The 14,733-nt window shown below is 46.4% G+C and overlaps 1 protein-coding gene across 2 annotated transcripts in view; it reads right to left on the bottom strand.

Annotated features, from left to right (window-relative positions):
- The window catches only part of AIFM1 (apoptosis inducing factor mitochondria associated 1), a 93,385-nt gene extending 78,656 nt beyond the window's left edge, over nt 1-14,729 (bottom strand). For both annotated transcript variants that reach the window (XM_040442371.1, XM_040442372.1), the window contains exons 1-2: nt 14,584-14,729; nt 1,884-2,020 (exon numbers count right to left, since the gene is read on the bottom strand). In XM_040442371.1, the coding sequence (XP_040298305.1) occupies nt 1,884-2,020; nt 14,584-14,668 (222 nt within the window). In that variant the 5' untranslated portion in view covers nt 14,669-14,729. The remainder of the gene's footprint in view (nt 1-1,883; nt 2,021-14,583) is intronic.
- Nucleotides 14,730-14,733: the final 4 nt, after the last annotated feature.

Raw genomic sequence — 14,733 nt, 5'->3', positions numbered from 1 at the left:
GGAATCGGATACATAAGATCTTTAGAAGAACCCGGTCTATGGGGAGGGGGAGGCCTGGGGGAGGGTCCCGGGCGGCCAGGGCAGATTGAACTTCCACTCTAACTATGGACTTAATATCCTCCAGCAGACTAGATAATTCGGACTTGACAACAGACGCAATACACTCCTTGCATAAAGGTTTAGACCCTGAGGAAGATAGACGTTTAGAACAGAGACCACACTTCTTGGGTTTAACCTTGGCAGAAGAGGAAGACTCCCTGAAACATACAAGGGAGAGAAGCGTCAACCACTACAGGGTAAGTATAACCTAAGGACGGTGCCTGACACAGACTACTCACAGAACCCAGGGTAGTGGCGGGCTCAGATCCAGAGCCAGTGGTGGTAGGGGCACTCATATTTCCAGTTTCGGTCCACAGAAACGCCAGAGACTGCAGGCAGGGTAAGAACGCTGGGCGCCATGTTGGGATCGGCATTGCCCTCTTTAAACACTAGGCATGTGCCGGCCGCCCGCCGCATGAAGTCATGACGCAAAGCCACGCCCCCTCAGCGTCTGACGTCATCACCCAGCGGCTGGAGGGAAGCGCGTCCTAGCGTCGCTCCAGACGCCTTTCTACTCCGCATTAAGCCGTCCTGGACCGCCGCAGGAGGGAGCTTCGCTGGGGCCACCGTACAATAAAGGGGGCCCGGGAGCAGGCCACACAGAGGGAGGAAAGAGCCGGACCGCCGGAACAGACCTCCGGTCTGCAGAGCAAAATGATCCAGGTATCGAAATAGGCTAGGAACCCAAAGAGCTCCCAGCACCTCTCTGGACTTCCTTCCTTGACAGGACAGGAAAAAACACTGGCGATCCTATCAGAGGATGTCAATCTCAGGATGTGCTGTCATGGAGACGACTGGGGAAAAGTTATATGTCTTCTTGTATAAAGTGATATGGAGTATGCCGTTATAACCTCGGTATCTTCTGTATATAATTATACATGTATGGCTGGTATAAGTTTTACGTCTTCTTGTTTACAGTGATATGGAGCATGCTGGTATAACCTGGGTATCTCCTGTATTATACAGAAGATACCCAGGTTATGGTCGTCTATATCACTATATAGAAGATGATGTATAACATATACTAGCTATTCATATATATTGATATAATGGAGATACCCTGGTTATACCAGGATGATCATTATCACTATATGCAAAATAATAATAATTTATACCAACACTGTGCTGTGCCCACGCTCCCTGTGCTGACACAAGATCACACCGCCTCCTACTCAAGCTGCTGGTGAGTCGTCTTCAGGCCAGAAAAAGGAAGCAGCACCGCGGCAATATGGAGTAGGCGGCACCAACTTTAAACTCCGCACAGAACATCCTGACACAAGCGTCAGGACATTCTGCAGCACAGCTTAAAGGGGTTCTACAGTTTGTTTTAACTGATGATCTATCCTCCATTCAAGTGAACAGAGCTTAGCCCCGCCCAGGCCAGTGGATACTAGTCGTGACGTCACTGGGTGAGCGGTAAACAGAGAGAAGGCCGCTGCGCTGCTGGAGCGCCGCTGCCTTCTCAAACAGTTGATCGGCGGGGGTCCCGGGTGTCGGACCACGCCGATCAGATGCTGATGATCTATCCAGAGGATACATCATCAGTTAAAACAAACTGCAGAACCCCTTTAAAGAGAACCGGCAGGCCACAAAATACAAGGCCTCGGGGTAGTTTTGGCCCGCGGACCTTGTGTTTCATATATGTTCCTTAGAGATACTGAAACACATAGCCTTAGAGAAGTATTCACCAGACTGTACTGCAATTATTACCTAGTAGCTTATGTACAAGACCATAAAAGTACCTCACATCAAGAGACATGTTGTTACTCCTATTTCATACTTACATAGATGCCACCTCCCAGAGCAGTGATTGCAACAACTAAGCCATAGGCAGCACCACCAGGGGACGGGACATTTGAGATGCTGCCGGAATTTCTGAATACTTGATTGTAGGGTGAGGTAAAGCCTTGGAACAAACAGTCTGCAAGGAGAAGTGACAAGTTAGAACGAACCCAGATATAGGAAAACATTTCCTGAATCCAACAAGCAGGTGCTAAGCATGTTCTACAAGTGTACGGATCTGCTTCAGGTCCATCTTATTTCCATTTAAAGTCTTTAAAAGGCATCTGTCAGCAGACTTGTACCTATGAAACTGGCTGTTACACGTGCACTTGGCAGCTGAAGACATCTGTGTTAGTCCCATGTTCATAATTGCCCACATTGCTGAGAAAAATGAAGTTTTAAAATATGCAAATGAGCCTCTAATAGCAACAGGGGCGTAGCCGTCAGTCCTAGAGGCTCAGCTCTCTCTGCAACTGCCGAGCCCAACAGGGTGAGCGCGATGACGTTTTCACTGCCTGGCCCTGTCAAAGTGCACGGTGAGGCAGTGAGGCCATTCTCGCACACTACAGGAAAAAGGGCCGGCCTCTCTGCATAGGTGCTTTTTCCTATAGTGTGCGACCATGGTCACCCCTGCAGGAATGCATGGTGGTCGTAAGCCCTGGATAGTGGCAGTGTATAAGCCAGCACAGGAGGCAATATGGACAATCACAATACATTAGTAAGTGCCTTGTATTAACTTTCTCTACAAAATAAATGTCATTTGCGGAAGTGAGACAACCCCTTTAAGGCTCCTGGACACATTAGAGTAAAGTCTGTTGGTAGTTGAATGATCGTTATAGGACTGACTCCCTCGATGACACCGTATTGTCTGACATATTCATTCAAGTGACGCATACAGGAATGATTAGAGCAGGCAAGGGAGGAATGATGGTTTGGCAGGAATTATGTAAAAGAATGGCATATCTCCATATTCTGTACTTGTGCAGATTACTGCTACTTGCCAGGCTGCACCGGCATGTCCTCTGAAACACAGGAGTGGGCCGGTGGTTAGCGGAAATGCACATGCAGTAGCCCAGCTGTACAGCGGATTTAAGAAGATTCGGGGGAATTTATCGTGAGGGGAATATTTGAAGTCCGGTTTGCTTCAGTCTGCCCTGGAGTATTTATCCCATGTCACATGTTGTTTGATAAATTTGTCTTATCCTTAAAGGATAACTGTCATTTTTATTTTTTCTGGAGTATTGGATTGTGGTGATTAATATCACCTTGGTGACCCTATTTCAACTTTTCACTGTGTATTCAATTACCTCTTAATTCCACAGTTTTGTTCCCTGTACTGCCTATTTTTACCTGTGCTTAAAATAGGGTTGCTAGGCATGGTCCGTCTATCTGTTGAAGGACGGAGGACGCAGTGTGCAGGCTCATATTACTGACAGCCAGGGACTGTAAGTAAATGATTAAAGCCAGGTGCTCCCCAGAAGCTGATAACAGTGCCTGGGCTGTGTGCACTTCTCCCTGTCCCTGCGCTTGGCAGACGCTCCCTCACTCAGCAGAGCTGGAGAATGCAGAGTGGAAGCAGCGCAGACCAGGGAAGGGAGATCTGCCTTCTGCTCAGTGTATAAATGAAAGCAACATGTGGTAAGAGGACCCCTTTGTGCTGCAGGAGATTAACCCTTTAGGGGGAGGGCTCTGGTTACTGACACTTTTGGGGGGCTATTGTTACTGCCTAGTGAGGGCAGGCGGGATTAGCCTCAGGGTGAGAGCAGTGGCGGCCATCTTAACTGAATAGTGAAATTGCAGTTTTATGCAGACTGGTTGCTAAGGGCTGAATCTTATTAAATATGGGGTAAGTCAGTCTAATAGTAAACGGATTCTGGAATATCATGTTATTGCTAACTACATATATGAAAATTGAAGTTAGGGTCTAAATGTGACAGTTATCCTTAAACCTAACAATTTTGTCTAGAAAAGCTCCTCCAGTTGTCCTTCTCCACTCTCCTACGGAGGTGAGACTGTGACTATTAAAAATAATTCTCAGTGATAAATCTGTGGGGAAACTCATTAATTTAACTATAACCATGACCATTTTCCCACCCAAATTTCAAAACTGGAGTGAGGCTACTGTCACACTGGCTTTTTGGCCTTCCGTTTGTGAGATCTGTTCGGGGCTCTCACAAGCGGTCCAAAACGGATCAGTTTTGCTCTACTGCATTCTGAATGGAAAAGGATCCGGTGTATTAATTTGCCTCCGATCAGTCACCATTCCGCTCTAGAGGCGGACACCAAAACGCTGCCTGCAGCCAAACGGATCCGTCCTGGCACACAATGTAAGTCAATGGGGACGGATCCGTTTTCTCTGACACAATATGGCACAATAGAAAACTGATCCGTCCCCCATTGACTTTCAATGGTGTTGAAGACAGATCCGTTATGGCTATAGAAGACATAATACAACTGGATCCGTTATGGCTATAGAAGACATAATACAACCGGATCCTTTTAATGACGGAAGCATGCGGTTGTATTATTGTAACGGAAGCGTTTTTGCAGATCCATGACGGATCCGCAAAAAAGCGCTAGTGTGAAAGTAGCCTTAGTGTGTGTACAAAAACGAACAAAAACTCACAAAATGTGTGCACAAGTGAGCCCAAGGAAGTCCCCAAAAGCCCCATTTTGTGACTATATGAAGTCATAGAATTCTGGTAAGTGAAGGATCAATCAGGGCCTCTAGGGTTTTCTTTATAGGGTCATCAATACCATCCTAGGCTCAAAAGCTTTGAATGGAGGAAAACCAGCCAAAAGTTATGGCCTCATCAGGTTGTGCTCCACTGGAAAGCAAATTTATTTCACCAGAAACATGGCTTTTGGGCAGAATTTTCCATGTTTTTCATAGCCGTACATGTGTAGTGCTTTATGGTTCCGAGTGACCATCTACTTTAGTGGTATTGTTCAGCAGCGAGCTCCCCCGTGGCTGTACACGTGTGCAGTGGACTTCCCTACATGTGTAAACTATGGGGTTTCCCTATAAGAACGCGTCCGCTCATCCCCAAGTACAACCCAATTCCCCAAAAATTGGGACGCTGTGTAAAATGTAAATAAATCTAAATAAAAACAGAACGCAATGATTAGTAAATCTCATAGACCCATATTTTATTCAGGAGAGAACACGGACCTCATCATGGTGAAGGTGATGCACTTGTTTAGAACTTGATGGCAGCAATGCATCCCAAACAAGTAGGGACAGGATCAACAAAAGGATGGAAAAGTAAGAGGTGCTAATAAAGAGAGGCAAAGATGGGCAGAGGGTCTCCAAACTGCGGAAAACGGTGTCGAAAAATTGCAGAATAATTTCAGAAAAATGTTCCTCAATGTAAAATTGTGAAGCCTTTGAATATCCAACCATCTACAGTACATAATACCATCAGAAGAAATCCATGTGGGCAAGGAAAGGCCAACGAGTAATATTGCAGGCTTATGTTCTAACGGGGCTCTCAGACAGCACTCCATAAAAAACCGCCATGATCCTGTACTGGAAATCATTCACTGGGCTCAGGAACACAGTTCATTGTGTAATCCACAAATGCAAGTTAAAGGGAACCTGTCACCGGGATTTTGGGTATAGAGCTGAGGACATGGGCTGCTAGATGGCCGCTAGCACATCCGCAATACCCAGTCCCCATAGCTCTGTGTGCTTTTATTGTGTAAAAAAACCCGATTTGATCCATATGCAAATAACCCTGATATGTGTCCTGTATGTGAGATGAGTCACGTACAGGACTCATCTCAGGTTAATTTGCAAATGGGTCAAATCGGGTTTTTTTTACACAATAAAAGCACACAGAGCTATGGGGACTGGATATTGCGGATGTGCTAGCGGCCATCTAGTAACCCATGTGCTCAGCTCTGTACACACAATCCCGGTGACAGCTTCCCTTTAAAGCTGTATCATGCAAAGAAGAAGCCGTATGTTGATGCAATCCAGAAACGCCGCCATCTTCTGTGGGCCACTGCTCATTTCAAAGGACTGAGGCAAAATGGAAAACTGTTCTGTGGTCAATTAAATCAAAATTTTATATCTGCTACCAGAGGCCGGCATCTCTGCTGCTATGGCAGTGCACACATCTGGAAAGGCGCCATCAATGCTGAACAGTTTAAAGAGGCTCCCATTCAGTCACTGCACCAAAAAGCATGGCGTTTTAATTTGCGCCAAATACTGTATATCAACTGTTTTCTCCAGAATTTTCACCATAAAGAATGCATCACGCCAGAAATGGGTTATCGGTAGAAATGGCTCCAATTGTTGCAGACAATCAAATCAAGAGAAATAGGGCGAATAATCAAGTTTAAAAAAGTCCCATTTTAGGGCTACTTTCACACTAGCGTTCGGGGCTCCGCTTGTGAGTTCCGTTTAAAGGCTCTCACAAGCAGCCCCGAACGCATCCGTCCAGCCCAATGCATTCTGAGTGGACGCGGATCGCTCAGAATGCATCAGTCTGGCAGAGTTCAGCCTCCGCTCAGCAGGCGGACCCCTGAACGCAGCTTGCAGCGTTCGGGTGTCCGCCTGGCCGTGCGGAGGCAAAGGGATCCGTCCAGACTTACAATGTAAGTCAATGGGGACGGATCCGTTTGAAGATGACACTATATGGCTCAATTTTCAAACGGATCCGTCCCCCATTGACTTTCAATGTAAAGTCAAAACGAATCGTTTGCATTATCATGAACAAAAAAAAAAAAAATTTTTTAATTTTTTGTTCATGGTTATGCAAACGGATCCGTTCTGAATGGATGCAAGCGTTTGCATTATAGGAGCGGATCCGTCTGTGCAGATACCAGACGGATCCGCACCTAACGCAAGTGTGAAAGTAGCCTTACAAGTGGCGTCACTACTATTGATCTGTAACGGTAATTATGCCACTATTGATAAATGTCCCCCAATTCTCTAAACAGGCTACAGGTGAAACTCCAAAAATAGAATATCGTGTAAAAGTTCATTTATTTCAGTAATGCAACTTAAACTTAGAACATTGTGAAAAGGTTCAATATCCTCGGCTCAAAGTGTCACACTCTAGTCAGCTAATTAATCCATACCCCCTGAGCAAGGGGACCCCAACATTGTGACTTTGGGGTTTCATAAGCTATAAGCCATAATCATCCAAATTATAACAAATAAAGGCTTGAAATGTCTCGCTTTGCATGTAATAAGTCTATCTCATGTGTTAGTTTCACCTTCTTGCATTACTGAAATAAATGAACTTTACACGATATTCTAATTTTTCGGGTTTCCCCTGTGTATCCATCACAACAGCATGGCTCGGCAGAAGAAGAGTCCAGGTACCTGAAATGCTGGCCGATATACTGGTACCCATTAGGGTTGTCCCGATACCGATACTAGTATCGGTATCGGGACCGATTCCGAGTTTTCTCGGCGGTACTCAGCCGCCGGTACCCCGCCCCGATACATAAATAGAATACTTTTTTTTTTCCGCAGAATCCTTATCCTGTTATTAAGTTGAACTAACGCTGCCCTCTCCCATGTTCCCCTGTATCCCCCTGTATCCCCACAGCACTTACTTAAGCTTCCATAGCAGGCAGAGCGGACGGCAGCAGTAACGTCACTCACTGACGTAGAGCGCCTGCTCCGCCCACTTTATGAATGAAGCAGGCGGAGCAGACGCGCGACGTCAGTGAGTGACGTACGTTACTGGTGCCGTCCGCTCTGCCTGCTATGGAAGCTTAAGTAAGTGCTGTGGGGAATACAGGGGATACAGGGGAACATGGGAGAGGGCAGCGTTAGTTCAACTTAATAACAGGATAAGGATTCACGTTTATAAATACTGCGGTGAGCGGCGGGGCCCCGGTGTTATTGGGGGACACTGTTATGAGGGGGATCTGTGGATGACATATAGCAGTGTCATCCACTGATCCTCCCCATAACAGTTCCATCCACAGATCCCCTATAAGTTACAGAGCACCATCCACGATCCCCCACCAAATAACAATGCATCCTCAGATCCCCCCACCCATAACAATGCCATCCACAGATTATCCCACCCCATAGCAGTACCATCCACAAGATCCCCATAACAGTGCCATCCACAAATCCCCATAACAGTGCCATCCACAGATCCCCCATAACATGCCATCCACAGATCCCCCATAACAGTGCCATCCACAGATCCTCCCATAACAGTGCCATCCACAGATCCCCCATAACAGTGCCATCCACAGATCCCCCATAACAGTGCCATCCACAGATCCCCCATAACAGTGCCATCCACAGATCCCCATAACAGTGCCATCCACAGATCCCCATAACAGTGCCATCCACAGATCCCCATAACAGTGCCATCCACAGATCCCCATAACAGTGCCATCCACAGATCCCCATAACAGTGCCATCCACAGATCCCCCATAACAGCACCATCCACAGATCCCCATAACAGCGCCATCCACAGATCCCCCATAACAGTGCCATCCACAGATCCCCCATAACAGTGCCATCCACAGATCCCCCATAACAGTGCCATCCACAGATCCCCATAACACAGCGCCATCCACAGATCCCCCATAACAGTGCCATCCACAGATCCCCCATAACAGTGCCATCCACAGATCCCCCATAACAGTGCCATCCACAGATCCCCCATAACAGTGCCATCCACACCAAAATAAGCTCTATTTGTGTGGAAAAAAAAATTATAAAAACAAAAAAAAAAGGAAAGTACGGTGTAGCATGACTGCGCATTGCGCAAATATCACTCAAAGTGTGACAGCGCTGAAGCTGAAAATTGGCCTGGGCAGGAAGGGGTGAGAGTGCCCACTGCCCGATAAAAAAGTAGTTAAACAATGGATGCTTATTTTTTTTTATTTTGCCTTTTTCACCCAAGGTCGTGCAAATTATCAACACCTTTCAGTTCACACTGCACAGAGACACCAGCAGAATGTCAGCTGTGTGGAAGTATTTTAAAATTAATGAGGACAACCGACGGATTGCAGAGTGTAAACTTTGCTCTGTAAAATTATCGAGAGGAGGTACAAAAATCAGCTCTTTCAATACCAGTAATCTGATAAAGCATTTGAAAATAAAACATAAAACTGAGCATGCAGAGTTTACCGCCAGCACTAGCACTCAGCAGCCAACTTTGCAACAAACTTTTGCCAGAAGAGAAAAGCTGTCAAGAGACAACCCCAGAGCTGTAAAGATAACAGATGCCCTCACCAAATTTATTATTTTGAATGATCAACCTCTTTCCGTTGTTGAGAACATGGCTTTTCAGCAATTTCTTAACGTGTTAGAGCCAAAGTATGACATTCCCAGTCGCCACTACATAACGGACGTCATCTTACCAAAGATCCATGGTGCGGTTCAAAAGCACATTACCATCATGTTGCAGAACGACATTAAGGCAATTAGCTTCACAACAGACATCTGGAGCAGCAGTGTGAGTCCACTGTCTCTTATCAGTTTAACGGCGCAGTGGATAGACGGCGAATTCTCTCTGCATCAGGTCATGCTCCATGCTACAAAATTTGAAGGCTCCCACACCGGTCAAGCAATTGCCAACATATTTGAGGAAATGCTTCAGAATTGGGCAATTCCAAAAAGTTTGGTTCATGTTGTGGTCCGGGACAATGCCAAAAACATGATAAAGGGTATGGAAGATGCTGGACTTCCCAGTATTTCATGTGTTGCGCACACATTGCAGCTTGCCGTCACAGAGGGACTGTTGTCACAGCGCAGCATTTCAGATGCTGTGGGAGTCGGGCGCAGAATAATTGGCCACTTCAAGCATTCTACTCTGGCATACTCTCGGCTGCAGGACATCCAGAAAGACCTTGGTCAGGCAGTAAAAAGACTCCAGCAAGACGTGCAAACTCGTTGGAACAGCACATTTTACATGCTGAAGAGTCTATTTGAGGCAGAAACGTGCCCTTGGAGTCTATTCGTCTGAACATGAGCTCCCTGCCACCATTACTTCAAACCAGTGGAACCTGATAGAGAAGTTGCTCAATATCTTGGCTCCATTTGAGGAGATGACCCGCCAAGTCAGTTGTTCTGATGCTTTCGCCTCTGATGTTATTCCTGCAGTAACAGTGCTACAGAAAGTTTTGTCAAAAGTGGATGACGACCAGGGCATCAAAACAATGAGGAGCACTTTGCTTGCTTCTTTGCAGAAGCGCTTTTCTGATACTGAGAGAAACCCCCTTTACTCTATCGCAACTTTACTGGATCCAAGGTATAAAGATCGATTTTTTGGTAATTCAGAAACTTCCAGGGAGGCAAAAGAAATGTTATTACAGGAACTGCAAAACTTTTCTGATGAGACAATAGTATCTGAGGATCATGAAGAACAAGCTTCCAAAAGACCTCACTGTGACCAGCCAGGTACCAGTCTGTCCAGTGTATTTGCGGAAATTGCTGGTGAAGGTTCATCTACATCGGAAAGCAGTGCTCCAAAAGCTGCTACTATACAGCTGGAAGCTTACCTGGGAGAGATCACCATACCTCATTCAGAGAAACCCCTGAAGTACTGGGCAGTTCACAAAGTGAGGTTTCCAACTCTGGCTAAAATGGCCCAAAAATTTCTTTCTGCCCCATGCAGTAGCGTTGAAAGTGAAAGACTGTTCAGCTTAGCGTCCAACGTGCTTACTGATAGCAGAAACAGGCTAATGGCTGAACATGCAGAGATGCTTTTATTCCTTAAAAAGAACTTGCCACTAACTTTTGACAAATAATAATTCTATTACCTATATTGCCGTTAATCCATCCCATAATGTTTGTTCCCCATGTTAAACAATGCACTGTTACAGTTTTTTGCTGTTTTGCACTTTTAGTTGGGTTGTGATTTAACATGTGTTAGTTATTGTTGTTGTTAATATATTTTGATGTTGTAAAATATATTTTTGTGATTTATCAACATGTTCTTTGAAAATTCTTTGAGTTTTGTAGTTTTATACTACTGCGTGATAAGCAAATAAAACAGTTTTATTCTTTTAAAATGTCTTGAGTTCATAGAGTTCTTCATAATTCTAAAGAAAATATCCTTAGTCTGTATTGTGGTTTGAAAACGGTCACATGACATTTAAAAAAAGTATCGGTATTCGGTATCGGTGACTACTTGAAAAAAAGTATCGGTACTTGTACTCGGTCCTAAAAAAGTGGTATCGGGACAACCCTAGTACCCATGATAAACCGCGGTATTAAGAAACGATATCACGGTTTCTTAATTACCACAGTACATTAGTGATGTCATAGAGGAGGTGGCACTTGCGCCCATTACACACCAGTTCCTGCAGCAGCCGCCCCCTCCCTGCTCCTGTTTCACCAGCATTCTGCCCACCAACCCGGAAACTGGGACCTAACAGCCAATCAAATGCCGACCTGAAGGCCTAGACACGTCTGAGGCGAGATGTCAAGAAAAAGGCCCGATACACGAGTCAGGCCAACCTCAGGGAGTCCTCGGGCCTCCCTGTGTCCAAGGTGGGGGAAGACACATACAGACTGTAAAACCTAATACTACGGTACTCATGAATAAACGGGTCTCCTGGTTAATACTGGACTTAAACCTTCCGCCTCAGTCTCCTATGCGCTTAATCTGATCTATTGTCAGACTCACTGCGTCTTCGGCGGCCCCTGCACATGGCACGTGATCTCTTGCACTGGCCAATAGCTGCTGCCTACAAAAGCGAGTCTAAATGGAGTATACCATTTACAGTGTACACATGACCTTGTGGCCCCCCTACAGTATATTGTGACCTTGTGGCCTCCTACAGTATATTGTGACCTTGTGGCTGCTCCCACACGGTATATTGTGTCCTTGTGGCTGCTCCCACACGGTATAACGTCTCCTTGTGGCTGCTCCCATACGGTATAATGTGTCCTTGTGGCTGCTCCCATACGGTATAATGTGTCCTTGTGGCTGCTCCCACACGGTATAACGTCTCCTTGTGGCTGCTCCCATACGGTATATTGTGTCCTTGTGGCTGCTCCCACACGGTATAATGTGTCCTTGTGGCTGCTCCCACACGGTATAATGTGTCCTTGTGGCTGCTCCCATACGGTATAATGTGTCCTTGTGGCTGCTCCCATACGGTATATTGTGTCCTTGTGGCTGCTCCCATACGGTATATTGTGTCCTTGTGGCTGCTCCCATACGGTATATTGTGTCCTTGTGGCTGCTCCCATACGGTATAATGTGTCCTTGTGGCTGCTCCCATACGGTATATTGTGTCCTTGTGGCTGCTCCCATACGGTATATTGTGTCCTTGTGGCTGCTCCCATACGGTATATTGTGTCCTTGTGGCCCCCACACAGAATAATACGTCCTTGTGGCCCCCACACAGAATAATGCGTCCTTGTGGCCCCCACACAGAATAATGCGTCCTTGTGGCCCCCACACAGAATAATGCGTCCTTGTGGCCCCCACACAGAATAATGCGTCCTTGTGGCCCCCACACAGAATAATGCGTCCTTGTGGCCCCCACACAGAATAATGCGTCCTTGTGGCCCCCACACAGAATAATGCGTCCTTGTGGCCCCCACACAGAATAATGCGTCCTTGTGGCCCCCACACAGAATAATGCGTCCTTGTGGCCCCCACACAGAATAATGCGTCCTTGTGGCCCCCACACAGAATAATGCGTCCTTGTGGCCCCCACACAGAATAATGCGTCCTTGTGGCCCCCACACAGAATAATGCGTCCTTGTGGCCCCCACACAGAATAATGCGTCCTTGTGGCCCCCACACGGAATAATGCGTCCTTGTGGCCCCGACACGGAATAATGCGTCCTTGTGGCCCCGACACGGAATAATGCGTCCTTGTGGCCCCGACACGGAATAATGTGTCCTTGTGGCCCCGACACGGAATAATGTGTCCTTGTGGCCCCGACACGGAATAATGTGTCCTTGTGGCCCCCACACGGTATATTGTCTCCTTATAACCCCAAGTGTTTTTCTTCTAAATGGGTATTTACCATGATATATATCGATATTGCAATACATTTCTTACCATTATCGTAGGAATATTTTCGATATCGCACAGCCCTACCTACAGTCCGACCTTTCACCAACAATTTTTTTTTCGTGCATCATAAAAAGAAAAATCCAGCAAAGATGACCCAGAACTGTAGAGGAGCTAGAATCCTCCAGCAGACAAGAATGGGACCTCTCCCAAATCCCCAGCAATTGGTCTCCTCCCTTCCCAGACGTTTACAGACTATTGTTAAGAGAGGATGGATGCTACACAATGGTGGACGTGGACCTGTCCCAACTTCTGAGATGTGTTGCTGTCATCACGTTCTAAATGAGTTAGGCCCCTTTCACACGAGCGTGACGGACTGGCTCCGGATGCGTTCAGTCAGGGGCCTTAGGCCTCTTTCACACAGGCTAGTTTTCCGTGTGGGTGCAATGTGTGACGTGAACGCTCAGCACCCGCACTGAATCCTCCCTATTCATTTCAATGGGTCTGTGTACACGAGCATTTTTTTTACACATTAGTTCTGCGTTGCATGAAAAACGCAGCATGTTCTATATTCTGTGTTTTTCACGCAGCCCTGAATGGGACGTTAGTGAAAAACGCATTGCATCCGGAAGCAAGTCCAGATGCAATGTGTTGTTCACTGATTTTTGCTAAGGCTACTTTCACACTAGCATTATTTGAATCCGGCGGGCAATTCAGACACCGGAACTGCCCGCCGGATCCGGAAAAACGTGTGAAAATGGATTACATTTGAATCCTGTTTAGGATTCTGATCACAATGAAAAATTGCATTGGAAAAAATGGATCCGCCATTTATGGACTTTTTTTGCACATTTTTCGGGTTTAACATGCAAAAGCCGGATCCGGTTTGACAGAACACACGGCGCCGGATCCGGCATTAATGCAAGTCAATGAGAAAAATGTCGGATCCGGCGTTCAGTCAAAGTGTTCCGGATTTTTGACCGGGAGGTAAAAATACAACATGCTACGGTTTTCTGAAAAGCCTGATCAGTCAAAAAGACTGAACTGAAGACATCCTGATGCATCCTGAACGGATTACTCACCATTCAGAATGCATTAGGATAAAACTGATCCCTAGGACGGAACTCAGTGCCGGAAAAGAAAAACGCTAGTGTGACAGTACCCTAAGAGATGTTGTTTGCAAACCTTCCGTTTTTTATCACGTGTTTGAAAAACGCATCAAAACGTATTGCACCCGAGCGGAAAAAACTGAACGCAATCGCAGACAAAACTGACAGAACTTGCTTGCAAAATGGTGCGAGTTTCACTGAACGCATCCGGACCTAATCCGTCACGCTCGTGTGGAAGAGGCCTTAAAGGGGTCCTCCAGGCTTTTAATGTTGATGACTTGTCCTCAGGATAAGTGATCAATATCAGATCGGCGGGGTCCGGCGCTCGGCACCGACACCGAACAGCTGTACGAGGAGACGGTAAAAGGTCTGACTTTCAACATCTGATGTGTTTTATGATCTGGGAATACAATATAGGTCTGAGATCCGCAAACGTTTCCATTTTACACAGAGCCCAGCTTTATTGGCACATGGTGGGATATTGTGGCCATAATGATCGTCCACCCTGATCCATCACCTGTACAATGAATGACCTTCCACCCTCATAGCAGCCCAGGGGCACAGCGACCCCCTGACAAGTGAGACATAACAATGAACACGCAGAATGTTGATATTGCATTCGCCACTCACTTCTCGGCCACTGCAGCTTCTGCCTTGTCTGGGCCCCGGCGTGGCCCGTTCTCAGCCCTAGGGCAACCACTCTGGACAGCGCCATGATAGAACCTTGCTGGCGGTGACGTCACGGCACTGCTCTATGTGTTCCGGGGGGAGGAGGAGGAC

The sequence above is a fragment of the Bufo bufo genome, chromosome 8 (assembly GCF_905171765.1).
Source record: "Bufo bufo chromosome 8, aBufBuf1.1, whole genome shotgun sequence".
NCBI classification, from domain to species: Eukaryota; Metazoa; Chordata; class Amphibia; order Anura; family Bufonidae; genus Bufo; species Bufo bufo.
The sequence above is the reverse complement of the archived record's forward strand: the minus strand, read 5'-3'. Positions and strand labels throughout refer to the sequence as shown.